Source organism: Podarcis filfolensis (genome assembly GCF_964270895.1).
Source record: "Podarcis filfolensis genome assembly, chromosome: 13".
Classification (NCBI taxonomy): domain Eukaryota; kingdom Metazoa; phylum Chordata; class Lepidosauria; order Squamata; family Lacertidae; genus Podarcis; species Podarcis filfolensis.
This window is the reverse complement of record NC_139615.1, coordinates 16,193,427-16,218,562: the sequence shown is the minus strand read 5'-3', so window position 1 is coordinate 16,218,562 and position 25,136 is coordinate 16,193,427. Positions and strand designations below refer to the sequence as shown.

Below are 25,136 nucleotides of genomic sequence, written 5' to 3'. Positions count from 1 at the left end.
GGGTCGAGAGCGAAAGCGTGGCTGGAGGCCACCTTATGGGACTTCAGGTTCTGCTGAACTACAGCCCCCGTCATTCGTCGCCGTCGGCCTTGCCGGCTGGGGCTGATGGGAGTTGGAGTTCAAAAGGTCTGTCTCTTGGGAGGCAGAAGGATGTCGGTCTGGAAGTGGCCTAGTATCACGGGCGGAAGCTGCTGGAGGGAGGGAGCCTCCTGAAATGGAGGCGAGGATGCGCCTCCTGACTTTCTGAGGGCTCAGTTGAGGGGCGTGATGAGCCATGCGGGGGCGGGTGGGAAAGGGATTTTAAAGTGCCCCCACTCCCAAAGCGGAATGATTTGCAACCCTACCGCCCATCAACGCTGTTATGTTGTAGGAAAGAGCTCCGTCTGAAGCCCCTGGGGTGTGAGTGGCTGCCAGTTAGCAGAGTCTAGACAGGGCAGGCAGCGCTGCGTTCCGTGGATCCAGAGGGTTTCAGCCAAAGGGGCGGAACTATGGCCTTAAGGGGGCTGCTTAGTCATCGAGCTTAGATATATGTACAACCTTATAAATGTGCATAATTATTTTTCTGCTGTATATTTTCTGTGTCCCTCGTGTACTGTCCTCATCCAGCCAAACACTGGACCAGCATATATATTCGGAGAAAATCAAATCCACTTGTGCAGAAGTTAATTGTTATTCTGGCTGAATCCAGAGATTTGTCAGCACCTTCCATCCCTTAGCACTTGTGCTTTGAAACAATTGTGCATTTTCCTAGCTGAATGGGAAATAGGAAACCACCACCCTTTCCAAGTACATAGTCCATGACTCCAAAATAGCCCACACTTGGGAAATGATGGCTTCCCTCATTATGCTAAGTTTGAACTGTGAAATACTACAAGACCACACGAAAGCCTGATTTGTGCATTTACTGAGGATAGCCCAAGCTGATGACTGTCCCTTTGTTCTATATCCAACATTTTTCAAAACCTAGAGATACAGGGTTGGGGGTCGTTAGCACACCCAATTGAGTTTATGGTCAAGCCACTAAAAAAGATAGACATCTTATCAATCCTGTCTCACTTAAAGACTATCCTATCCATTTTCCCTTCCATTTGATTGCAAATTGGGCTGTGTTCTATGTAGTACAATGGTTAACTAAAAGCATTGCAGTACTGTATACCCATATTTTCAAGTTCCTTTTGCAAGTGATATTCCTATTCTATAGGCCTCTAGCCAATCTGCAATGGAATTACCAGGTTAATATGCTAGGTGTTTCTCAAACCAGAAGATCTTCTGTAATCCGCACTTCCCAAATATTACAGGAATTATTAGCAGTAATCTAAATAGCATTCAGGTGATTCCAGCTCTACGTCCCATATTAATTCCTCAAACTATCCATGATCAGAAACAATTTTCTGTGCAGTAGTGAATAAAAACTAATGTGGCTTCTTCTAAGAAAAGCTAACCAGCAAAGACCTTGATGCTACTTCCCATGATCTAGTCTTCACCACTATTTCACTCAACACTTTTCTGGGGGAAATGGAGACACACACTTTGATAGCTAGGTCATTAAGAAGCATAGCTGAACACCTATATAGAAGAGATTCAAGCCCCTGGCTTCGAAAACTCAAAAAGAAGGGCAAGGTGGGGGGAACACAATCTGCCACTCAACATGGAGAGTATTTGTCCAAAACATCTGGAGACCACCATCACCCCTGGCCAGCATGGTCAATGGTCAGGGAGGGTAGGGCTATCAATGGCTACTAACTGCTATAATCTGCCTCAATGGCTGGAGGCAGAAAATGCTTCTAAATACCACTTGCTGGAAACGACAGGAGGGAAGAGTGCTCTTGTGCTCTGGGGTTCTGCTTGCTGGATTCCTACAGGCATCTGGGTGGCCACTGAGAACAGGATGTTGGATCAGGTGGGCCACTGGCTTCTTATGTCCTTATGATGGGAGCTGCAGTCCACAACATATTGAAGGCACTGCATTCACTGGCTATCCCTGGAGTCAACAACAATTGGCAAAATAGGACACAAGCCCAATGCAGCTCCTTGTACATCTTTTGGTACGGTGTGTATGAAACTTTCCATCTAGAACTCTGCGGTGGGAAAGAAAGAACAACAGAGACCCTGGCAATGTTTAAATAGATTCTCGTTTATTTCTAGAAGTCCGCGAGTCAGGCGTCGTCCCAGCTCCGGAGACATTTCGGTGTTATGGCCACGGACCAGGAGTGTCGTCGGTCACCAGAAGGAAAAGCGGGACATCACACACACACACACACACAAGGCATACAGAGGTGGCGGTGGGGAGGTGGATCAAGGGGAAGGAAGAAGCCAAGGCTTCTGGGTTCTTTCAAGGCAAGGCAAAGATGTCCACCTTTCCCTGCTATAGAAGCTGGCAGAGAGGGAGCAGGGCAGGGCAAGAAACAGAACAAGAGACACCACAGGCACAACGTAACAACAAAAGAGCGCAGCCAGGCCTCTGATTTTAATAAGCATGATTGGAGACAAAGAGGGACTCGCTGGCAGCGGCTCCGCCTTTTCCAGATGGAACATATTTGCCCTGGCAGGCAAGGCTGTTGGCCTGTGTAAAACAAGAGGGGGGAGTGAGAAGAGATGTTGGAACTGCTTTCCTCTTTAAAAAGAAAAGCTACACTTCGCACATCCTCCTTATTAGGATCACAGCCACAACATAAATTAGGCCCCTTTTCCTGACACACAAAACTCCTGTCCCCTACCAGGAGGAAACGCCAAGGAGTCCTGATTCCCAGCGTCACTTTACCCGTAACTTTGACAACTGCAACCCCCTGCCACCTCGCCCATAGCCCTACCTTTTGCCACCGAAAGGTTGGGCGAACAGAACCTGGGAACCCTGACTCTCAATGCAATGTGTGACCAGTTAATTTGTTTATTTTTCAAAGACACACCTCAGACCCCTTCCTGTTCCCCACCAACGTCGCTTTTAGTTTTTCTGCTATTTGCACCCAACCAGATTTGTTGCATTTGATCCTCTTACTAATAATACATGTCTTCCAAAAGGCAGCTTTTGGGGAGATGATCGCTGCACATACCCAACCCCTGAGCACCTTCTTAAAGGAGTGGCTGCTGTCCAGTGGCTACGCAGCCCCTTGCCTTGACCTGCTAGATCCCACTCCCAAGGGCGACCGGGGCCCCGGCAATACGTACCAAAGCGCGCTTGATGTATTCTTCCTGAGCATTCTTGAGGTTCTCTTTCTTGCCACTCCAGGCCTTGAGGGCAGAGGCTTGCAGGGCACGGCCATAGGAGAAGGTCAGGGCCCATGGCTTGTGCAGGGGGCAGTTGTTGATGGCATTCAGGTTGATGGTGGCTTCTTCCTCACTCTGGCCACCAGACAGGAAAGTGATACCTGCGGCAAGACAATACAGTTAGCAGCTGGTAAGGAAGGAAGGGTTTAATATCTGAGAAATGCAGAATTGAAGGGGGAGGGGGGAGAAGAGTTTGATTGCAGAAAATGTTAGAAATAGAGGGTATTATATCCACACACACCCCAGTTCTGCCTCCTGAATCACCACTTGTCCCTTCACACACAAAAACAGGTTTGTCTAGCACAACATCTTTTTCAAAAAAGTTGGTGGGGTGGGACAATGTCCCAACTACAGGAAGCTCTCCAGGCAAAAGCTAAAGGAGTTTCCTTGAACAAATACAGTGGTACCTCCGGTTGTGGACAGGATCCGTTCTGGAGCTCTGGTCGGATCCCAAGCTTTCTGCAACTGGAGGGACCGCTTCTGCGCATGCGGCAAAAACCCGGAAATATGCTTCCAGGTTTGCCGCTTACGTATCCCGAAGTTTACATAACTGGAGGGATACGTAAGCGGAGGTATGACCGTAACAAACTATGGTGGCAACTCTGTAACCATTACAATGAGAACTCCACTATTGAACAGATACCAGCAACTGTCCTGTAGGGATGGGCTCTATATATTACTGCAGTGTAAATTGTTGAGGGCTGCCACATATTTTTTGTGGGGCAGGAAGGAACAGGTCTTCTGGGTCCCGTTCGCTTACCAGTAACTGCTGGGGGCACAGTGCGGCGCAGGGCGGTGACGGTTGCCATGGCAATTTCCTCATTGGTGTATTTCTGGGTGCAAGCGTGACCAGCGGTCACCATGTTTGGCTTGAGCAGGGTCCCCTCCAGGTAGATGTGGTGGTCACTCAGGGCTTTGTACACGGCAGCCAGAACCTAGGCATGGCAGAAGGAGCAGGAGGTCAGTGCTGGGAAGTTCTTCCGAGGTCCTTCTCCTTTCCTTCCACGGCAGAGGCAAAAAAAGGCAAAAGGCAGCCCACACCAACTTGTGTCAATCAAGCGCCTCCCTCCACGTCCACCTCACCTTTTCAGTCACATACTGGCAGCGCTTGAGGTCATGGTCACCGTCAGGGAGGATTTCGGGTTCCACAATGGGGACAATCCCGTTCTGGAGTTGAGAGACAGGGGAGATGGATAGTTAAGATCCCACAAGAAAAAACAGAGCTAAATCAAAACACAGTAAGAATTCCAAGTTGCAAGAAGGACATTTGATCACATGCCTAATCTAGTTAGATGCAACTTAGGCTCTAATTGAGGGCTCCACCTAGATGTTTCAGCAGCTACTGAGTATGTGGAACTCCTTCCTAGTTCAAGTACATCAGAGCTGGAAATTCCACCCAGGAGGGGAAGCCACATGTCTAACCTACCAAATTCCTTGCTGCCCTCTTGTAGCAGCAGATGGGTACTGCAGTTGCAGAAGACTGCCTCCACCCATTTGCAAAATAAGGGCACTGCATGTCCTTGGGAAATTTCCCAGAGCGGTATTTGGCGAAGAGGACGAAACTGCCATTTCAACACTACCATCTTGAGATGCGCTCTGACTGCCAAGCTGCAAGGCAGATTCAAAGAACTGCCCTACAGAGTCAGACCACTGCTCCATCCGTTTGTTTGTTTATTTGGTGTACTTCCATCCCACCCGCCATCTAACAACCTCAGGCTTGGTTACAAATCCCTTTTTAAAATATATAAACAGCGATACAGAGCAGATAAACAATCCTAATGCCAACTGTCCGGACAGTCATAAAACGATCCATGAGCTGCTCATAACCTGATGACTCAACCTTCTTCCAGCATCCAAAAAACGGAAAATAAGCGGGTCTTTCTAGAAACTGCTTAGTGCTTCAGTAGATGTTGATAAATGCCCCCTTTCCCCTCAATGCCTGCTGGCACTCACCGCCTGGCAGATGCTGGCGTAGCGAGCCAGCACATTGGCATTCTCAATGATGGCCAGGTGGGAAGGGGTGGTTGGAGTGATCTTCAAGACGCAGCGCCACTTGGCAAAGTCAGCGCCATCCTTCTTGTACTGGGCACAGCGTTCAGACAAGCCATCCAGACCTGCACAGGTAAAAGGGGAGGTTAAGGGCGGATGCCGTCAAACCCAGCTGCTTCTCTTAGCTCCAGGCTAGATTGGCTTCCCTTCGCAACTCCCCCTACAAACACACAGAGATCTAGACTCACCCTGGGTAGTAGTCTCTCCGTTAGTCCCAGCAAGAGGCACAACACCTTTGTCAACCTGCAGGGAGGAAAGCGAAGCAGAGAAGTCTCTCTCTGTCTGCATTCCAGTGACTGAAAACATTCCTTTTTAAACAAGCTTTTCCCTATTGCTGCTTAGTGCATTGATCACAAGTGCCGTGATGAAGTTCTTTGTGTGTTTTTTGGCTGCTGTTCTTAGTTTGGTAATTAGTGTTAATGGCCAGACCACTCTTTTCCTTTCGTATTTGTAAACTACTCTGAGCAAGGAAGGAGAAAGCACCACTATACATTTTCTAAATAAATAAACCATCAAGTCAGGCAGACTTTTTTATTTTAAAAAATGAATAATTTTCTATTGCTTACAACTGCCTCTCTCACACACAGGAGAGAACGCCTCTCCTAAAATGATGTCTCTTGTGACATGTGGAGAGGTTATCTAAATTTAAAGAAAATATGAATTTTCTTTAAGGTTTGCTCAGATGCTAGCTCAATCAGTTAGCAAGCCCTTCTGCAAACAGATTTTTTAAAAAGTGGGCGGTGCCTTCAAGTTGGAGCATTTTTTCCTGCGTTGTGGTGGTTTGTTGTTGTTTTTTTGCAAGGTCATGCAGCCTTCAAGGTCGTGCGTCACCAGAATACTGGAACCGGCCTACCTCCCAGGGCACCAAGCATGGTGGGCTCAGGCATTTCAGACTTATCACTTGCCACGCACGTCGCTTACCTTGATGCCAACAACGCCGCCCTTGTCCTTAATGACCTGGGTGAACTGGCGGCCATCATCGGCTTTCTGGTACATGGTCTCATGGAAGAGGATGACTCCACCAATGCAGGGGTTGACCCGGTCATCAGCGGTGAAGAGCAGCTGCCTGTAGAAGCGACGGTTTTCTTCGGTGTTCTCGGCGCCGATGGACTGCAGGCGCTTGGCAATGCTGCCTAGGAGGCGGAGGAGAGGATGAAGCAAACAGTTGTTACGTTAAAATGAAGGCTGTGCAGCCCTTTTTTGATTCCACATTCCTGGCTCTTCCTCCCCACCCAGCAGCTCTCTGTCCCTTACCGGTGGATTCATCAGCAGCAAGGATGCCTTTGCCCTTGGCCACAATGCGGTGGGCAATGTCCGACAGCTCCTTCTTCTGCTCGGGTGTCAAGGCTGGGTATTGGTGAGGCATCTTGAATGGCTAAACTGGAGAAGGCAAAGAAGTGTTAATACAAGCCTGGCAACGCAGTCTCTGGACTTGCCTTCCTCTTTTCTGCCTGCTCAGTCCTGTATCTGAAGGAGACACCCACAACAAGGACCTTCGTGTCTGTACAGAGACTGGCCAGGAGGGCGGGAGAGAATTCTGCTCCTCCCTGTTGCTATGGAAACCGGAGGATTCCCACTAAGGTCAAAGGGGATGCCCAGATTAAAGCCATATTTGAAAGAAGAAGGAAAGGCTCCAGCAGGTGATGGCTAACAGATACCAAGGGCGTTTCAAGGACAGAGGAAATAGCCGTTTACCCTGTTCCTCAAGAGAACCCCAGTTCTCACCCCCCAGTTTTTCCGAATCCTTGCCATGCTCTGAGTTTCCCCCCTGATATTAGCTACCCCATCAGATGCAGCACCTTTGCAATGCGAGTCCAATTGCAGGGGAAAAAACTGGAAAGTGTGAGCGAAGGAGTGAGGAATATTTACGCTTACTGTAGTTTTTTTTGGGGGGGGGCTGTCCTGTTTTCTTTCCCCCTCTGCAACAGTTGTACATTAAGCTTCACCACGTGATTTCAAATGCTGCTTTCTTCCCCCACCGGGACTTCCTCCTCCCTTCCCCCACGCCACCCCACGTTTTACCGTCTCCATCTTATCTATCTCCAAGTCCGATCCCCATATTATATAAACCGCCGCGGCGGCGGGTAGAGAATATCCGCAACTGATCATGCGGCCATTCCTTATTTTTTTCTTTACTCGCCCCCCCCCCTCGAAATCCTAATCTGTAAAGAGGAAGGGTTCGCCACTCGTTCTCCTTGGAGGAATGAGTGCGTAAGAAAATGGGGGGGGGGGGTCAAACCTGCCTTCTTCCTTAGCAGCAGCAAACAGGAGCCGGGATGGGCGCGAGCAAAGTGAAGCGTTCGAATCGAATGCTCAAAAGAAGCTCCGCGTTCCAGGATCGAACGTCAAGTAGCAGGGCAAGGCGGAAAAGGGTGTGAAATTGACTCATTGAGGAGTGGGGAGGGAGGAGACTTAAAGGGCCCAAGCTCTCCCACCCCCTAATAGCGGCGAAGGTATTTATTTAAATATAAGGAAACTGAGATAAGCGTGGACGAACTCTGCTCCACTCGACTGAGTCCTACGCGTGGAAATAAGAGGTTTCATTCCCGTGGCCGACCGTGCTGCAGAACCCCAGCATGTGCTTAGGAGGAAAATCACGTTTTCATATTTGCGATTAGATTAGAAACCTCCATAAGCTAGGCGCATTCACTGCATACCCTAAAAGGGCACATGCACTTTTTAACCTGCTCGTTTAAAGAGCACGAAGGGATAAAATGTTGTTGAGGACCGAGGGCGTTGCCCCATCTTCCTGGGAGATGGAAAAGGAAGCCAAATCGGGCTCCATAGGTCTTTCCCCCCTTTGCATTCTCTGCCAGACTCTAGTTTCAGCGATGACCTTTCAAGGGGACACCTGATCCCCGCTCCTCCAGCTCCTCTGTCCTTTTCTGAAGGACACGCTGCTATTTCTGGATCCCCTCACCCCCATGAGTGTTGGGCTTGAGCTGCGGAAAAGAGAGAGGCCTGGGCATGGGACTGATTGTGCAAGAGAGAGAATCGGAGTGGGAGCGATAAGATGGAACCGGTGGCCCCGCAGAAAGGAATTTTCACAAGCGAAAGGGCAGCTTCTATAACGGGGAAAGGCTGCAAGCCTAAGCACATTTGCAAGGGAGTAGGACCCGTTTGAAAGGACAAATATTTGCTGGCCGGAGCCACAGGCGACTGCAAAACGTTGCCTTTAAATCCAGGATAAGGAATTACAGTACTAAAAGATCAGAAGCAACAACAGCTGATGGCGAAGATTCTGAACTCCCCATAAAAGCTCCAGGGTCAAAACTGGTGGCTTTATCAGTATAGGGGCAACAGAGATTTCTTTGACAAGACCAAGCATCTGGGTTCTGGAGTTGTGATCCTGTCAGTGCTTTATTGGCCTACAAGCTGTGCATTGGGGTAAAGATGTCATAGGTGGCTAACTGAGATTGGGGGCGGGGAGGAAGAATTGTAATACAGACTCAAAACCTGGCCACTGAAACAGTCCAGCTGTCCAATAGTTTTTTAAAAAAGCAAAACATATAAACCCAAAATTTTCTGAACCACTTTGAATTCTGCCCAGAGCTTAACCCAATTCAGGGCACCTTCCCAGAACCTGGTTTCACTCTTCTTAGTCCTGTAAACTCATAAATAGGGGTGCATCAGAGCAAGCGCAGAATGCCTTTTGCTCAAGACCACACTGGGATGAGCCTCAACCTTTCTGGTGTTAGGAGCCAAACATTCGTCTCATCTGACATTCTCTGGCGCCAACACCCTTGCAATTTAGAGAGCCAGATAAGGAGGTTCCTTTGGCATCTGTCTTGTAAGATTTTAGGCACCAGACAGATACATTCCAGTTTTCCCAAGCATTTGGATCTTGCTGTGGCTTGATTTTTGGTCTGTTCATGGTTTCCCCATTTTGGGATGGGCAGATGTTATTTTTCTGTTATTGGTTGCTGGTGGATGTAAACTTTTAGTACCATGTAGCTTTGGGCTATTTTATGTCATCTTTGCATTTTAAACTTGCTATCAGTTGCTTTGAGACCTTTTTTCTTGTAAAAAGGGGAGGGATAAATTTAATAAAATATGCCAGTTGCAATTCAAAGTGCCACTGATCCATGTTTTAAGGAGAACAGTGCATTTCGGCTTGTTTGTTTCAGTTGTAGGACAGATTTCCCTGTGCAATTACTGCACTTGTAATGAACCAGGAGAGATTCAATAACCCAGAGAAAAAAGCTGGGCGCTTATGCACATCCAAGATGTGGGCTGGGGTGGAAAACTGGGCTGTTGTCGGTTTTTTTGCACTGAGCAAGGAACTGCCAGGGGAGCACCGTGGGTTATATAACACCCCAGCGGCTGGGAAGTGAGAGGCAGCTGCTGTTTGATTGATGAGAGGAGCGAAAAGGCCAGGCACCTGTGGGGTCAGTGTAACATGGGAATGCTGCAACACCCCCCCCCCCCGCCGCCCCTTTGCCTTGGCTTCCCAATCCGAAATCCAGAACCTTCTTCTTAGCCCTGGTCAGAATCCAAACTGGGCTTCTCTTGGGGTGATTACGGTAATAGCTGAGTCACTGGTCTCTGTGCAGGAAAGCACGTAGCAGGCGGCAGGGGGTACGAGAGAGGCGCCCCCTCCCCCTCCCCCCATTCGGACCTGACTGGCGACTATAAACAGGGTTGGCTGATTGGGGGCTTCCCTGCCAGGACTGAACGTACGCGCGGCTTGAACGGCAGAAAGGTCACCATCCGTTCAGATCCCTCTTCCTCATGCGCCGATTTCTTTCTCCCCACCCGATCCCAACGCTTTTCCAGTAAGGTTGCCTCCTGACCTCTTCCCCCTCCCTGAGGAGAACGTCCCTGTCTCTTTTTAAAAAATATATCTCCATTACTCTTTTTTTACGTTTCCAAAACGCACAGTCATACCGAGCAGTTAATCAACAAAGTGATTTACACCGGAAGCTGCCCGGCCTTTTTAATTAAATAGCAGGTCAGGCACCCATTCAACAGGTGAAGCGTTTCCCGGATTTCTCATGCACTGCCTTAAAGGGTACAACAGAGAGAGGAGGTGGCGGGGGGGGGGGGGAGGCCTACCCGCAGCAGTTAATACTGTTTGCTCCACCTCTGCAGGGCCAGTAAGACCAACCCCTTCTCACCACAACTATCACAGCCACTCGCCCCCTATAAAGTTTCTGCAGAGTCTTAGATCAGCCAGCCTTTAAACGACAATGCAGTCGAACAGCTGCTCATCCACAACGCCAAAATGACCAAGCCCCGAAATGTTAACAAGGAGGATATAGGAGGAGGTGTCTAGGCTCCAGGAAGAAGGTGGTGAAGGCTCCCTGTCTTTTTGAAACGATTGCTGAATGGCAATAGATGTTCATTGTTGGCTGTTTTAATGAACAGTATGGATGGCAAGCCGCTTTGAGAGACGACTGTGCAGTACAGAAGCCTTTTGAATAATAATCAATACTGCCACCGGGCTTCCAGTGCAGAAGTGTAGGGGGTGAAGCTTTTCCCCTCTTCATCTTCATGCTAAAGAAAGTTTAGCCTACTAAAATTTCTGCTCGGCCGGCAACTGTTAAGGGCATTATAGCTCTGCCTTCCCCATCTCAAATATCAAAGAGCCTCGCTGCAGATTTATTGTGGCAGCTTTCGTGGACTTAAATCCATTTCCTCTGGTGGATGGTGTGGACTCTTGTCCACAAAAGCTTATGTTACAATAAATCTGTTAAGTCTTCAAAGTGCCATAAGACTATTAATTGATTTTTTTTCTGCAACACATTAACCCAGCTACCCACCTCTGGAAGCTCTTGCTCCCCAAAGAAGTGGCAGTGGGGGGGGGGAGGAGAGCAACAAAGGAAGTAGCTTGACTGCGTGCCCCCAGGCCCTTCACAACAAATAAGCAAAAGCAAGGCAGATCCTTCCAAGAAACGACTGCAGCCCTTTTTTTAAAAATGCCAGATCACTAGTCGGCAAACTGCAACCCATTTAGTGCCCACAATGATCTACCATACACACCCTGTCCAGACCACCTTATGTGGAAGAGGGTTTTCACAAGTAATGTTCAGAATAGCTGCAGTGTGGACAAGGGTATCCTTTTCATGCAGGATAGAAAGCAGCAGGCGGGGCTTTTAAAATCAAAGTATACATTCCATTCAATGTAGGCTTTACATCTGAGTTGCAGATGCAGGGATTGCACGACCTGATTGAAAGCATCATTTGGAAGAAAAGAAAAGAAAGCTCCCTTAGATAAGACAAGAGATGGAAGCAGGTTAAGGAGGAGCAAAGAATGAGCCAAGGAGCAATGGAGGTCCAGGCAAAGTGAGGTCACAGGCTTGCTTACAAGACAAATACTGGAAGGTACAACACACACGGACACCCAAACCCTGGAGCGGTGGATTGGGCAAGCACCAGGGACAGAAGGATTGAGACAGACACACACACATACTTTCTGTTCCTGTGTCCCAGATACCATGGGATTATGTGAGTGTTACTTCCTCAAACAATCAGCAACTGTGCAAGACTTTTGCAAGTCATTGCAGCATTCAAAGGAAACAGCCGTGTTAGATAATATAGCTGGAGTCCCTTTGGTCTTACATGGAGTAACTAGATGTATGAAAACAAGATTCAAGGTTTAGGGAGGCCCCATCAATTATGTAATAAATAAATGATAAAGGGGGTGATGGGAAGAGAACAGAGACAGGATTTAAAAGGGGGGGGGAGAGATCAGAGACAGACAGGCTCAGTGTTGTTGCTTTTTTTCCCTTTTAAAGGAGAAATCTACTGTTCATAAACTCAGAACAGGCAGAGGGTTTTGTCTGTTTTAAACGAAAGGATACACCCTTGAAACAACATCCACAAATAGCATACTTTGTCATTCACAGAGGTGGAATAATAGAATTGCAGAGTTGCAAGGGACCCTGAGGATCATCTAGTCCAACCCTCTGCAGTGCAGCAATATGCACATGTCCCATTTGGGAATAAAACATGCAACCTTGGTGTTATCAGCACCACACTGTAACTAACTGAGCTATAGATGTTGTTTCCCGCTAAGGCCACTCACTGCACTCCTACTGAGCCCCACATCCTATCTCCCTTGAAATCTTCCCACAATCTCATGCAGGCAGCATCTTGGGCCCTTTCCTAGCAGCGACCGACCAGATTTGCCTCTCAACAGCCCCTTCTCCCAACTCCCGCCCCCCCCAGCCCCCTCCTTTCCCTCCCATCTCCCAGATACCGTGGGTGTAGCGGGGGTTCTGGCAAGACACGACGGCTCCGTTGGGTGCTGGGTGACTGGCAGAGGCAAAACCGGGGGCCGGGCTGTATAAGAAGGGAGCCGGAGCGGGAGGGAGGGGCCGCGCTAACCTTCTCCCCGACCCCTGGCCTTTCGCAGGGCAGCCTAAATATAGGCCTTGGGGTCTGGGAATGTGAAACACGAGGCCTCTGACATTCCCTGCAGAGCAAGGAACAGCAAGGGTGTCACGGGGCCCGGGGCTGAGAGACCTGTGCGATACCTCCTCCCCCAGTGTGGCTCAGTCCCAACCAAGCAACCATCCCCACACATGCATGCTATCCTCCTCTCTGCCCGAAAGCCCGGTTTTGACCCACTTCCCTGCAGCCCTGCACTGGCGGTGGTGCAGACTGCAAGCAACCCCTAAGATTTAGAATATATTTCGGCTCTCCGCCTCAACCCGTGAGCTGTATCCGGCCCCCTCCTCCCTTTCCCAAGGAGAAGTCTAAAGGAGGCAACTTCCACCCTCCATCTTGGGTGATTCCCACCCCCCAATTTTCTCCTGCTGCTGGCTTGCATTTTAAAGCTTCTGTTGGGTTTCCCATTTCTGCCCCTACCCCAGGACCTTAAGTCTCCCAGCGCCATCTGCTGCCCCCCTGCAGGAACAACAACTCAATACCAAAAGGGGTTTGTTTTTCTTTTTTGAAAAAACGAGAGGTACAGTGGTACCTCGGGTTACATACGCTTCAGGTTACAGACTCCGCTAACCCAGAAATAGTGCTTCAGGTTAAGAACTTTGCTTCAGGATAAGAACAGAAATCGGGCTCCGGCGGCGCGGCGGCAGCAGGAGGCCCCATTAGCTAAAGTGGTGCTTCAGGTTAAGAACAGTTTCAGGTTAAGTACGGACCTCCGGAACGAATTAAGTACTTAAACCGAGGTACCACTGTATATGCAACTTGCTGTTTAGATTACAGAAAGATGGCACGATCCATTTCAGAGCAGAACCTGAGGAGATGGCAGACTCTCGTTTACTGGAAATATTTTAAGAGCGGGGCTGGCAGACATCAGTCGGGGGTGCATCCTGCATTAACACACCCTGCACTGAGTTGTGTAGGGTGCTATCGTTGACCTCTAGGGTCCCTTTCCACAGTATGATTCTAGGATTATGAAATCTTTTTAGAAGCAATGGGTGTGGTGGACCAACTCAGCTAAAGGAAGTGGATTCCTGATATTTAGGGCCTGGGGATGAAACAGGCCTTAAGATTATTTAAGGGACATGTCAGGCTCTTCAAGTCTACAGTTAGAGCTACACAACCAATTAGAACTGGGAATTATCACACAAACCCCGCCTCAAATTATTACTGGAAGAGGAGGCAGTGGCTACACCAGCTGTAAAGCAGCTGACTGGCAGACCAACAGCCCCTCTGTTTTTCTAGCCGATGTCTCTCTGCTATGAAGTGGACAGAAGTTACATCTTCCCAAATTCATCAGGTGATGAAGGGGGCGGGGGAAGGCTGTCTCATTTTACATTATATAAGCAGTGCCTCAGGGTGAGGTGCAGAGCAAGTGTCAACACAACTAGATGCTTCCTCATGGGCGGGTGAATTTGGCCGCTACAGGGCTTTTGGAACTTCAGCCAAGTCCTGCGAGGAAGAGTTGACATTGCCCTGGCCTGTTTAGCAGAGAGAACACCCAGGCCAGACCCAGGGAGACACAATAGGTGCCTAGGGCAGGGCTCAAACCAATGGGTACAAGTAGCAGATTGCAGCTAAAATATCAGGGGAAGTTTTCTTAATGGTAGGAGCTGTTCAATAGTGGAATGGACTGGGGAGTTTTGGAAGCTGAGGCTGGACATCCAAATGTCAAGGATGCTGAGGTGGTATCCTGCATTTGCAGATTGTGTCCTGAGCAAGATCCTGCTCTTGAACTAAATGACCAACAGTGATGATGGTATTATGATCCTAACATTTCCCTGCCACCTAGAAAGAATAATTTCTATCTAGAGATAAACATGGGTTAAGATGTCCGTGGATCACAGAGGGATTTTGGGGAAAGTAATGACAAAAACACGACTACAGATCAGCAAGATGACTTTTCACCTTATATCAAGGGGTTGTGTATGTGCAGATGTAATTTGTGTATGGTGTGCCACACAAATCGTGCCTCTAAATCAGTCTTTCCCTGCGCTGGTGCCACCTAGATGTTCTGGACTACAGCTCCATCAAACTGCCTGGGTCTGACGGGAGTTATTATTTATTGCATTTACAACTCACTTTTTTATCCAAGGAGCTCAAGGGGGTGTACATGGCTTTCCCCTTGTGAGGTAGGTTAGGCAGAGAGGCAGTGACTGGGCCAAGCTCACCCAGCGAGCTTCCTGAGCCAAATTTGAACCCTGGCCTCCTAAGTCTAGTCCGACACTGTAACCGCTTCACCACACTGGCTCTTTCCAAGTACAGTGGTACCTCGGGTTAAGTACTTAATTTGTTCTGGATGTCCGTTCTTAACCTGAAGCTGTTCTTAACCTGAAGCACCACTTCAGCTAGTAGGGCCTCCCGCTGCCGCCACGCCGCCAAAGCACAATTTCTGTTCTCATCCTGAAGCAAAGTTCTTAACCTGAAGCACTATTTCTGGGTTAGCGGAGTCTTTAACCTGAAGTGTATGTAACCTGAAGCGTATGTAACCCGAGGTACCACTGTATTTCCTAGGACAGACGCTGCTTGGCTTCTGAGATCAGACACTATTTTGGTGTTTTAAAGGATCTGGAGGACACCAGGTTGGGGAAATTCTATAACATACTGAATTTTGAAATTCTGAATATGCCAATGATGTTGTTAAGAGAAGGGAGCAGCTGGGACTGTATCAAGAAGAGGTACAAGCAGACCAACCGGCTCCAGTATATAGGTATATAAACTGGGGGGGGGGGGAATACTGTACCTATTAAGCAGGAACCATCGGCAGGCATGGAGAGAGACTTAATAGTGATCCTCACGCAACCAAGATGCTCTGCGCAGCATTTGTGGCCTGCTGCTGCTGCTGCCTCCTCCTGCCTACAGCAATAGGCTGTGCTCCACTTCACCATGGCAACATTTGAGGCCTGGGTTGTGATGCTCGTTACCATAACAACTGTGCTACTCTTTTCCCATATTAACCCTCTAGCCCCACCCCAGAAGGAGCAAATTTCCAGCGAGGGATCATCAGCAGGAAACTTTAATTAACAAGGCAGTTTGGAACAGACAACAAGTGAAGCAGGGTCTCTATAAGGAGTGGGGAGGATTTCCTGTCAGCCATCTGGCCAAAGCCAAGCACTCCCCCCCCCGCCCCCGTTTCCCCACCCCACCCCAAGTGGACAGGATCAAATGAAAAAAAATCACAAGAATAAGGGGATCAATAATCAAAGCTCAAGAGTTTCTGGGTTCACAGGGCACAGGATGGGGAGTTGCAAGATTCAAGGGCACATAATCAGAGTTGAAAAAATCACAAGGCCAAAATGGATCAATGTTTCTAGGGAGGAAATATGAACGGGTCCCCGTAAAGAGTCAAAAAGTTTATAGGGTTCAACTACCACAGCATTTTAAGAACAGCGAGTCAAGGAACAAGGTTCATGGGTTAAGGAGTCCAAAGTGGTAGAAGAGGTCCATATCCAAGGAGCTTGAGTATCAACGAACCGGATGATCAATAACATCCACCGGGTAGGTCAAAATTCAAGGAAGTACAATGTTCGAGACAGTCAGAAGCTCACAAGTGTGGGTCAGAGTTCAAGGGTTGTGCCCCACTGCAGGGGAAGTCAGCGTTCCATGGGTTACATCATCAAATGTTCAGCTGGCTTCTTCAGGGTCCAGGACCTTGACGTGGGTGAAGGGGAAATGGCCGCGGCGCCCGTTCAGCTCCCCCTCCCATTGGCCGTTGACATTCATCTTGGTGACAGCAATGAGGTCACCCACCTGTAGAGCATCATGAGACACAGAAGGGATCAGAATGCAAATATCATGGGGGCATTTTTTTTTACCCACCCACCTCTGCACAGCCAGTTTTCCCTCCCGCCCCCCGCAAACAAGTCTTTTTCCTGAATAAATCACGCAGCTTCTCATCTTCCCTTCACTGCCATTTCAAGTGAGGAACAGGATCAAAGCCAGAGTATGGAGTTTTGCTGTACGGAAACATAACACGGATTGAAGATCCAAGTTTTCAGGAGTGTAGCCTGGCAATGGGACCACAACAGGCATCTAATGTGTGGATGAACGTCTGCACTCCCACACAGCCTCTACACCCTTTCCCATCCGAACTGATGCATTCTTCCCTCCTTCTGCTCCACAGCTATTCAAAGTTATGCTCATCAACCCTCCAGATAAGTGTTATGCTGCATAACTATTTCATTTGAATTAATGTGCAAAATCTAGTCCAAACACAAGCTTTTTGTTTGGGGGTGCGAAGAGGGCTGGACCAGAACGCCACATTTCTGTGCAACGAAAAACCTTAGTGCCCAACAGTAATCTGCGTATTTCCCCCACCCACCTGGTAACCAGAAACTCGTTCCCTTTTGTGCAGACCACCCCATTACTTGCCTCGAAGGCCAGTGCCGTCTTGTCGCTGGCACCGGGCACCCTTCGCTGCACCGCCCTCGCTATGACCGGAGCGTGGCGAGGGGCACCATGGCTGCTGGGGTGGGCGTACGGACAGGGCTGGACGTACGGCACGGGGATCATGCCCACACGCCCATCGGCCCTCTGCGCTGTCCACCACTGCTCTTCTGGCTTGGCCAGCACCCTCAGGGGTTCCCCCTTGGAGAAGGGGAGGTCTTCCTGATCGCGGCCGACGAAGTCATAGAGAGCCCGGACCCATTCCCCAGCGGGAGGCGGCTGGGCAGAGGCCGGCGCCACAACCCGTCCCACGGGGGCCACCAAAGTGGTCGTGTCTAAGTAGTGGAGGCGGTAGAAATCTAGCAGAGCAGGGAAGCCGTCAAACTCATGCTCCCCGATCCGCAGGCGCCCAGGGAGGCTGTTTATGATGTAGTGAGACACCTGGAGGAAAGAGAAGGGTAGAGAAGCAGGAGGCTGTCGCACTGTGACCCTCCGCAGGCACACACCCAGCTTCCACCCTCCGCTTCCAATGTGCAATCAAATCCACACACTTTCAGCTCCTCCTACGGGGCCCTTCCACCCCCAAATTCCCTTTTTCCCTTTTTCAGAAATCACCTTGGAGTTCTCGCTGACGGACAACACATAGTCGCCGGGGCAAGTGGTGCTGTCCCGTACCAGGAAGGTTCCATGGCGGTGTCCCTGGAGACAGGCGGCTGCTTCCTGCCGACTCAGAGCCCCCATGTACCACTCATGGGCATCCCCAAAAGCCGACATGGCTTGGGGCAGCATCAGGGGGTGGAAAGAAGCCCACCCCCCTCTATTATTTCCGAGAAAACTGATATCTAAGTTGCTCCGGAGTTTGGAGCACTTTGTCAAGAGGAAATTAACCTGTTGAACAGTGACCTCATGTAGCTGTTCCGGTTTCCTTCCAGTTCAGTGTGACCTCCAAATAATCCAGATACACATAACACCCTCCCCCCCCCAAAGGAATATGGTTCTTCTGTTATGTTGCTCCACCCCAAGTTCTCTTATACTGAGATAATCTAACTTCGATATCCCTTGACAGCATCCACACCCCTCTTCTCGGGCAATAGTAGATTTCCAAAAAGGAAAGAAACGACTCAGAAATGCAGGCAACACTTCTACAATTTGCAATCAAATCCTGGAAATTAATGGGATGTCATGAAAAGTTAGGTCACTTCTAGACATCCCTCCCAAGTTCTAATATAATGGGGAAGGGGCACTTCCCTGACCAACCTACCCTATTAACAGTTAAATCCCTACTCAAATACAGGTTCTACTGAATAACCATCTTCATATAATACAACAAAACCAGTTGTATATCTGCGGGGAACACATACAGTATATTTACGTCCTTGTACTAGAACATCCCTACAAAATTAAGAGGTCACACTTGGTGAATTAAGTAGTACACACAACCCTCCCCCCCAAAAAAGTGTGATATGATTGCACCCTCTAAAAATTCCTCCAGAATTCCTCCAGCACCTCATCAACCTAGCAGGATACTGTTGGTTGTTGTTTTTTTTAAAAAGTCAAGGTTTGGAGGAAGTCAACCTTTTCAAAACCTAATCTTTCTCAGATGAAGATACATACCCACCAAGTGAATAGAATAACTTCCACAGAATTGCAACATTCCCATATGAAAGCATCCCTACCCCAGCATGAGATTTAACCCACCAAAAGGTTAATGGGGACTTTTCACAGATCCACTCCTGTTATCAGCCCCTGTCCCCAATTCACTGGTTATCCTCTGGAGAAAGGTACAGCACCCCAAACTGCGTCCCCTAATGGAGACCATTCCCCAACCACCTCGGTAGATCACAAATTGGCCACCGTTCTCCGCCCCACCCCCCAACTAGCCCCAGCGCAGCAGAACAATAATAAAACACACCCCCAGAAGTAGCCTGGCTCCCAAAATTTCCAGCATCCAAAAATATTGCACGCAGCCTCCCGAAACCTATCTGCCTACCACCCCACCAGCTCTGGACAAACAATAATGCAACTCCTCGCTCCCCTCCGATGTCCATGCATCCACTCTACTACTCTCCAGTATTCCCTGGAAGCAACACCCCGATGCTGCATTGCAGCCCTTTAACGGATCAAAAGCAATCTTCAAAAGCCTCCCCCTCCAAAATGAAAAAAGATCAGCTGTGCACCCTCCAAGCGCTCTTCAGCGTGCCCCTCTGCAGCAGCGCCACAATGAAGCCCTCTCTCCCTTGTCTGCACATGGCTTCCCTCGCACACCTCGCCTCCTCCCGGGGAACCCCACGGCTCCCGGCCACGACCTATTGCAGCCCCGCTCCCTCCTCCCCAGAGGACCCAGGCATCCTGGCTCCCGGCTCCCCGGCTCTAACCCATTCAGAGCCCCAGAGCTCCGGCCAGCAGCCTCCCCTCCCTCAAATCGCTGCAAGCGACCCTGATTGCAGCTACAGAAGGGTTGATGGGAAAGTGACGCACCCCCGCTCCCCCTTTAAACCGGGGAGGGGCGGCCATCTTGAGGCCGGGCAAGCTGGCCGTGAAGCTGCCGGGAAGGGGAAAGAGTCATCTTGGCTGTGGGAACGAGCCCCAATTCCAAGATGAAGTCGCCTCTCCATCCAGAGACAAGCTGCTTTTGTGATGGGAGGTTTAGCTGCGGACTTCCCACTTTTTTGCCCCCTGTTGTGATAATGCTTCAGTAAAGAAGGACGAGAGGACCGGCTGTTTAGCAATTGTTGAATATAGTGATTAAAAGTATTTTGCTGGGATATCCAGGGTATCCATTACTAGTGCTCTTCCGCTCCATTCAAATTTTACATCCCTCATCTGCATATGCAAATATATCAAACTACTGGAGCAACAATCTTATGCATGCTTACTTGGGAGTAAGTCTGATGGGATTTTGAGTAAGGCATGTATAGGATCCCATCGTTAGCCTTGTAAAGAGATGCTCATAGATGCTCTGTTTCCCCCAATTTTGACAAATAATAATTCTGGCAGCCATCAAGAGATGTTGTCTTCATTCCCTGTCCTCTGTTAAAAGAGCTTCTTGAGCATACCCAAATGGGAAAATTAGAGGACCCTTGGGTAAAGTATAGCCTATTATTTCTTCAATTTCTGTTCTTATCTCTTCCCAGCACTTTCTGAGTTTAGGAAACTTCTCCATGCAGCAAAGGTCTATTAAATGGACTCCATTTGCATTCTCATTAAAGACAGACACAAGTGATACTCAACCTGCTTTATTATAAAATGAGGCAATTCATATAAAAACATTAATATCAAACATGCAGTACAAAGTACAAAAGCACTTGAAAAATCAACATGAAAAAGAAAAAGCTCAGTTTCAAAACTTCTTGCATCAGGACAAGTTAATTATGTCAGGCTGAGCAACTAACTCCCCATTTTACTTGTCCACCGCTTGTAGGATCCACCACTGGTATGGAGACTTCCAAATCCTCCCATACTCCCAAATCACAGACATAATCTTTTTGTTATTTTGAGTTCTTTATCGCAGTTTGATCTCAAAGCAAATGCAATTGATGTTCTGGCAGTCTGGGGGCTGGTATGTGCAGGCACAATCGCAGAGTGGACACAAGCGAGGAAAGGAACAAGCCCCTGGTTCCCAGCCCTGCTGGTAAGAGACAGAAATTGTACACTGTTAACCTATGGAAATACCTGCATCAAGATGTTACAGCATCCTTCACTAAACTTGGACTCAGGGAAATACTGAATAATGATTACTACAAGACTGTTGCAAGGCAGGGTATAAATATTTTAAATTAATAAATAGGCAGTGTCTGAAGATAAGATACCAGCAAAGTATAGGTCTGAATATCATGGTAAGTTCCCTTGACATTTTTCCACTCTGAACACCTGTAAGTTTGATGTTTCTCAACATGTAGGCCACAGCCTCCCTGAAGAAGCTCTGACAAGCTCTAAAGAAAGTGTAAGTGTCTGTCTACCCTGTTCATCTTTCTTCCTCCCACACAGATCCCTCTTGCCTGTCCCTCTCCTCCTTTCAAATTATATATACTGTTTTGGTTAGCATATGATTTTAAGGAGTATGGGCTTTAGTAAATAACAAGTGCTGCTGTTTTCAAGACCCTCTTTGCTTGAAACTGTTCAGGTAGCTTTTTATCTCTCCAGCAATACCACATCTTTGCTACTGCCTAACTTGCTGGCTTTGTTACTCATGCAGGTAGAATTAGAGATCCATAGGAAATGCACTCTCCAGCTCAGAATTTCAATCTAATTCCACATTCAGACATTGCCACGTGCACAAACACACCACACACAGGTAAACAATGGAGCTGCCACAAAATTCAAAATATGCAGCATAATCCTATACATGTTGATAAATTTTATGTCTACCCATTTTTAAGTTTGATTTTATGAGTGCTGTTATGAATATATTGCATTGATTTATGCATACCGCATAGAGATTTTAAAAATTCAGAGCTATATAAATCTTGTTAAATAAGTAACATCTGGAAAACTACAGGATTGCCATCCTTGCTCTAAAAAGCCAAGATATTATTCTGCTCTGAATTGTTCTCTCTTTCCTCTTAGCACATGCAATCATACCCTCTCACCCTTCCCCTCCCAACAAAAAAATAAGTTCCCCCCCAAAATGTGTAACATACATGACGGCCAGTCATTGCCACTCCCCACATTTTCATCTGCTAAGCCCTGGACTGCCTTTCCACCTGGACACTGCTGTGTACAGTGGAACCTCAGGTTACGTACTGTCCTTCTTATGAATGCTTCGGGTAACGAGCTCCGCTAACCCAGAAATAGATGCCCCTAGGTGTGAACTTTGCCCTGGGATGTGAGCGGAAGACGCAGCAGCAGCAGGAGGCCCCATTAGCGAAAGTGTACCTCATGTTAAGAATGGTTTCGGCTTAAGAACGGACCTCCGGAAGTAACTGGAGGTACCACTGCATTCAAATGACCCCAGGGGGAACTAGTCTCAGATATTCCCAAAAAGCCAATCAATTATCCAGAGGGAAAACTCACATTAGTACAGGTGCAGTAGCGATCCATACAGCGCGTTGGGGAAGGAAGGGCACAGTCACATGATTCTGCACAGGTCATACAGCATTCGCACATGTTTGGCCAAGGCCGCTTTTCACAGGAACAGCAGTTGGCACAAAGACCCCGGGCCTGCAAGGAGGTAAGAGAAGGAAAACCAGGTTGGCTCACAACTTGAGTTAAGAAGCAATTCCTTTTATCTCTCATAGGCTAGAGCTCCTATGATTTGTTACGGAATTGATTGCAAGTAATCCAAAATTGTCAGAACACCAACCACACAATATTAACAATGTGCATTTGTTACCCCTTTCTACTTGCTCTCCAAAGGACTACTGCTCCCATAATGCACTGTCATATGGTATGCTGTAATGCACTATGGAAAAGATAGATCTATTCTCATTACTACACCTATAAAAATCCCCAAATGTGTTTGCCCTTTCAACTATTGCCATCCCTTCCCCAAGTTACCATCAGGCACTGTCGGAGGACAAGGACCAGGGCCAGGAGTATTAAGTAGGATCCAACGACCAAGAAAACGATGGCAGGGAGAGGCAGGAATAAGGTTGTGGCAAAAGGGAGGTCTGGTGGAGGGTTCAGCGATGGAGTCTGTAAGGGGAGGAAAGCCAAAGGAGAAGGGACGTTTACAGTATGGAGTGGTGAGGAGGAAGAAGAGCAATTAAAGGAATTACATGGCTGAGCACTGAAATACAGCTTTTGACTTAACATGAAATACCTTCTGGTCAGAGGTTAAACATTCCCTCTGCCAATTTTCTGATATTAAGAACTTAAGGTTCTTAATATCAGAAAATTGGCAGCGGGAATGTTTAGCCTCTGACCAGAAGCATATACACCAAGTGTATAGCTTCTCTGACATAGGGTAGTACATGTTCGGAAGTTAGGTGATTCCTCTTAATTTAGTGGTGGCAGCAGCAGCTGCAGAGATAGAACGGTTTAGTGAGTTTCTAACCTTCAAATATTTGTGAGGCACAGAGGATCACATACTAAAATTTATATGGAGAGTATCCCACAATAATCAATATTCCAAACTCAAAATGTTTGAATTTTAACACATGGCTTTCAAATCAGTCTTCATTGATTCATAAGTAGATTTATTAAATTCAGTTCAGTCACATATCAAACTGGGAGAGGAGAGATGGGGCACTTTGAGAAGTGAAGTGAAGGGCAGTGTGAATACAGAGTAAAAATGCTCTACTTACTGCCATTCCTCAGTTGGGGAAGGACTAGACATCAACCTCTGGAGGCTCCATGGATAGCTCAGAGCCCCAAGGAAGAGACAAATAACTTGAAGCTATTACAGACCATGGTTCCACTTGTTCCTTGAGCACAACATCTATAGTCTGCTAGATCAAAAGAGAGGGTCAGAACTTACTGAGCAACAGAGTTAAAACTCACTTTCCTCATGAAGCTTTCATGCATATACATTAACTCTGAACACTACTGATTTCAAAGAGGTCTCAACCATATTGAGACTGATCAAACAGGCTCCAAAGCTCTTATGTTGCTGTTATAACACACACATGTGTAGAATGGTATTAAAGTTTCAGTGTCACTGGGATAAATAAATTTTTATTTTGGAAATGAAGCTCGAATATTTTGACAGTTTTGACAGTTGACCCCACAACCCCCTCCCACAAGCCTACTTCCCCTCTCCCTGTTCATAGCATCTCTTCCTCAAAATTCCCTCTTTCCATAACCAAATGGAAACGAAACAGGTCTTCCTCCTCTTCCCAATGTTGATGAACCTCCAGGCTCTTCTCATTAATGTCCACTCCCTTATGAATATAGTTTATCATTCACTGTGCAGCTTTATTCGTATCACGTTCATACGTTTCCCAGGCTTTCTGCATTGTGGAGCGAGCGGCCGAGACTAAACTGGGCTCTGAAGCTCAAGCCGCTGTCTCTCAGCCTAGCCTACCTCACGGGGCTGTTGTGAGGATAAAACGGGAGAGGGGGAGACGCTGCTCTGAGCAACTTGGAAGCCATGCAGTATGTAAATATACCAAGGCGTCCCTCGGTCGCCCTGGAAACCGCACCTGCGCGCGCGGCCCGCTACGGGCTCCCACTGCGACCAAACTCTCTTAAGGCCTCTGCGCTCCTCCGCGGAAGTGAGGCGAGAGTTCGGACAGGAATGAAAAAAGCGGCGTCAACGGAAATGCGGCGCCTGCGCCAGAAGTGACGTCAGCGAGAAGGGAAGCGAGTGGGCCTCTTCCATTTTGGTGCGGGGGGGGGGATGAGAACAGCTCGAGGTACAATAGTCAAAGCCCTTCATCTAATCTCGTGGTCGGGAATTTCCCTTATTTCCTGCATTCAAGTAAACGTCGTCCCAGTTCATTCCTAACAGCAACCCGCCAAACCGTCAGCCTTTTCCTCAACTCTCCTCTCGGTCCTCACAGAAACGTCACCAGACAGACTCGTCCTACCTATTGAAGGAAATCTACCCAGTAACGGGAGTGTTCTGTAGCGCGGCATTGGCCCGTTGTAGCGACCAATCAGGCCCCGAAAGCTGGAGGGAAGGAGGCGGGGCGGGGCTGGGTGGGGGTAAAACGGAAAGCGCATCATACTCAAAAGTTCATGGCAGTCGTTACTCCACGAGCGGCGCATGCGCGGATGATTCGCTCGGTTTCTTCGCCGTTTTCCGCGGCGCAGCGCATGCGCTCAATAGGAAGATTATAGACTTATAAACGAAAGACTCGTACGCGGAGGCTGCCACCGGGTTTACTTCGGGACGGAAAGAGGCCGCTGCTGATAGAAAATGACGGGGGAAATTAATGCAGGATTTTAGTGTTAGGTGTGACAGAGAAGTGGAGTGTCCACGCCCTTAAAAAAGCAGCAAAAATAGGAAATGGTACTACTTCTTGTTCAGGAGTCGTTCCGTATTTATTTTTATTTTTATTAATTAAGCATTTCAAAGTGCAGCACACCCACCCATCTGCATGCATGCTATTAGACGGAGCCCCAGGATTTTGCGTGCAACTGAGCACTGGATTTGGCCTCGCCTCGGG

General features: G+C 48.2%; 3 protein-coding genes and 1 long non-coding RNA gene across 14 annotated transcripts; 1 reads left to right on the top strand and 3 right to left on the bottom strand.

Annotated features, from left to right (window-relative positions):
- Positions 1-2,114: 2,114 nt before the first annotated feature.
- On the bottom strand, positions 2,115-15,582 carry ALDOA (aldolase, fructose-bisphosphate A). Of its 3 annotated transcripts, none has more exons than XM_083581926.1 (9): positions 15,443-15,582; positions 6,568-6,693; positions 6,235-6,446; positions 5,502-5,556; positions 5,218-5,378; positions 4,348-4,431; positions 4,025-4,199; positions 3,166-3,365; positions 2,115-2,563 (listed from the first exon to the last, which is right to left on the bottom strand). In XM_083581926.1, the coding sequence occupies exons 2-9, from the start codon at positions 6,677-6,679 to the stop codon at positions 2,468-2,470; spliced, it is 1,095 nt and encodes a 364-aa protein (XP_083438052.1). In that variant the 5' UTR covers positions 6,680-6,693; positions 15,443-15,582; the 3' UTR covers positions 2,115-2,467. The 3 variants fall into 3 exon arrangements, with proteins under 3 accessions (XP_083438052.1, XP_083438050.1, XP_083438051.1); XM_083581924.1 differs by lacking the exon at positions 15,443-15,582 and adding an exon at positions 12,515-13,054; XM_083581925.1 differs by lacking the exon at positions 15,443-15,582 and adding an exon at positions 7,557-12,575.
- Positions 3,687-3,913, top strand: LOC310747493. Its single transcript, XR_014540927.1, has 2 exons — positions 3,687-3,804; positions 3,837-3,913. It is a non-coding gene; the product is annotated as an uncharacterized lncRNA (long non-coding RNA).
- Positions 15,583-15,701: 119 nt separating the features above from the next.
- On the bottom strand, positions 15,702-19,620 carry LOC310747492 (crk-like protein). 2 transcript variants are annotated; one of them, XM_083581928.1, is made up of 3 exons: positions 17,701-19,620; positions 17,071-17,526; positions 15,702-16,449 (listed from the first exon to the last, which is right to left on the bottom strand). In XM_083581928.1, exons 1-3 carry the CDS (start codon positions 17,872-17,874, stop codon positions 16,324-16,326), a joined length of 756 nt encoding a protein of 251 aa, XP_083438054.1. In that variant the 5' UTR covers positions 17,875-19,620; the 3' UTR covers positions 15,702-16,323. The 2 variants fall into 2 exon arrangements, with proteins under 2 accessions (XP_083438054.1, XP_083438053.1); XM_083581927.1 differs by lacking the exon at positions 15,702-16,449 and having other exon boundaries at positions 16,822-17,526; positions 17,701-18,021.
- A 685-nt stretch (positions 19,621-20,305) lies between these two features.
- Positions 20,306-24,734, bottom strand: LOC310747488 (uncharacterized protein). Of its 8 annotated transcripts, none has more exons than XM_083581916.1 (5): positions 24,555-24,734; positions 23,331-23,471; positions 22,582-22,719; positions 22,099-22,245; positions 20,306-20,713 (listed from the first exon to the last, which is right to left on the bottom strand). In XM_083581916.1, exons 2-5 carry the CDS (start codon positions 23,334-23,336, stop codon positions 20,588-20,590), a joined length of 417 nt encoding a protein of 138 aa, XP_083438042.1. In that variant the 5' UTR covers positions 23,337-23,471; positions 24,555-24,734; the 3' UTR covers positions 20,306-20,587. The 8 variants fall into 8 exon arrangements, with proteins under 8 accessions (XP_083438042.1, XP_083438048.1, XP_083438043.1 ...); XM_083581922.1 differs by having other exon boundaries at positions 20,306-20,710; XM_083581917.1 differs by having other exon boundaries at positions 23,331-23,474; positions 24,555-24,682.
- Between the last annotated feature and the right edge of the window lie 402 nt (positions 24,735-25,136).

What these genes read in the sequence shown, in the direction of transcription:
- ALDOA (XM_083581926.1), bottom strand. Translation starts at nt 6,679, where the DNA reads ATGCCTCACCAATACCCAGCCTTGACACCCGAGCAGAAGAAGGAGCTG. An exon ending in ACGCCAGCATCTGCCAGGCG is followed by an intron (nt 4,432 to 5,217) that starts GTGAGTGCCAGC and finishes TCTCAACTCCAG; the next exon opens with AACGGGATTGTCCCCATTGT. An exon ending in GCCAGTATGTGACTGAAAAG is followed by an intron (nt 4,200 to 4,347) that starts GTGAGGTGGACG and finishes TGCCATGCCTAG; the next exon opens with GTTCTGGCTGCCGTGTACAA.
- LOC310747492 (XM_083581927.1), bottom strand. Translation starts at nt 17,874, where the DNA reads ATGCTGCCCCAAGCCATGTCGGCTTTTGGGGATGCCCATGAGTGGTAC. An exon ending in CCGTCAGCGAGAACTCCAAG is followed by an intron (nt 17,527 to 17,700) that starts GTGATTTCTGAA and finishes TCTTTCCTCCAG; the next exon opens with GTGTCTCACTACATCATAAA.
- LOC310747488 (XM_083581916.1), bottom strand. An exon ending in TCCTCCGACAGTGCCTGATG is followed by an intron (nt 22,246 to 22,581) that starts GTAACTTGGGGA and finishes ACCTCCTTGCAG; the next exon opens with GCCCGGGGTCTTTGTGCCAA. An exon ending in GCTACTGCACCTGTACTAAT is followed by an intron (nt 20,714 to 22,098) that starts GTGAGTTTTCCC and finishes GTCTCTTACCAG; the next exon opens with CAGGGCTGGGAACCAGGGGC.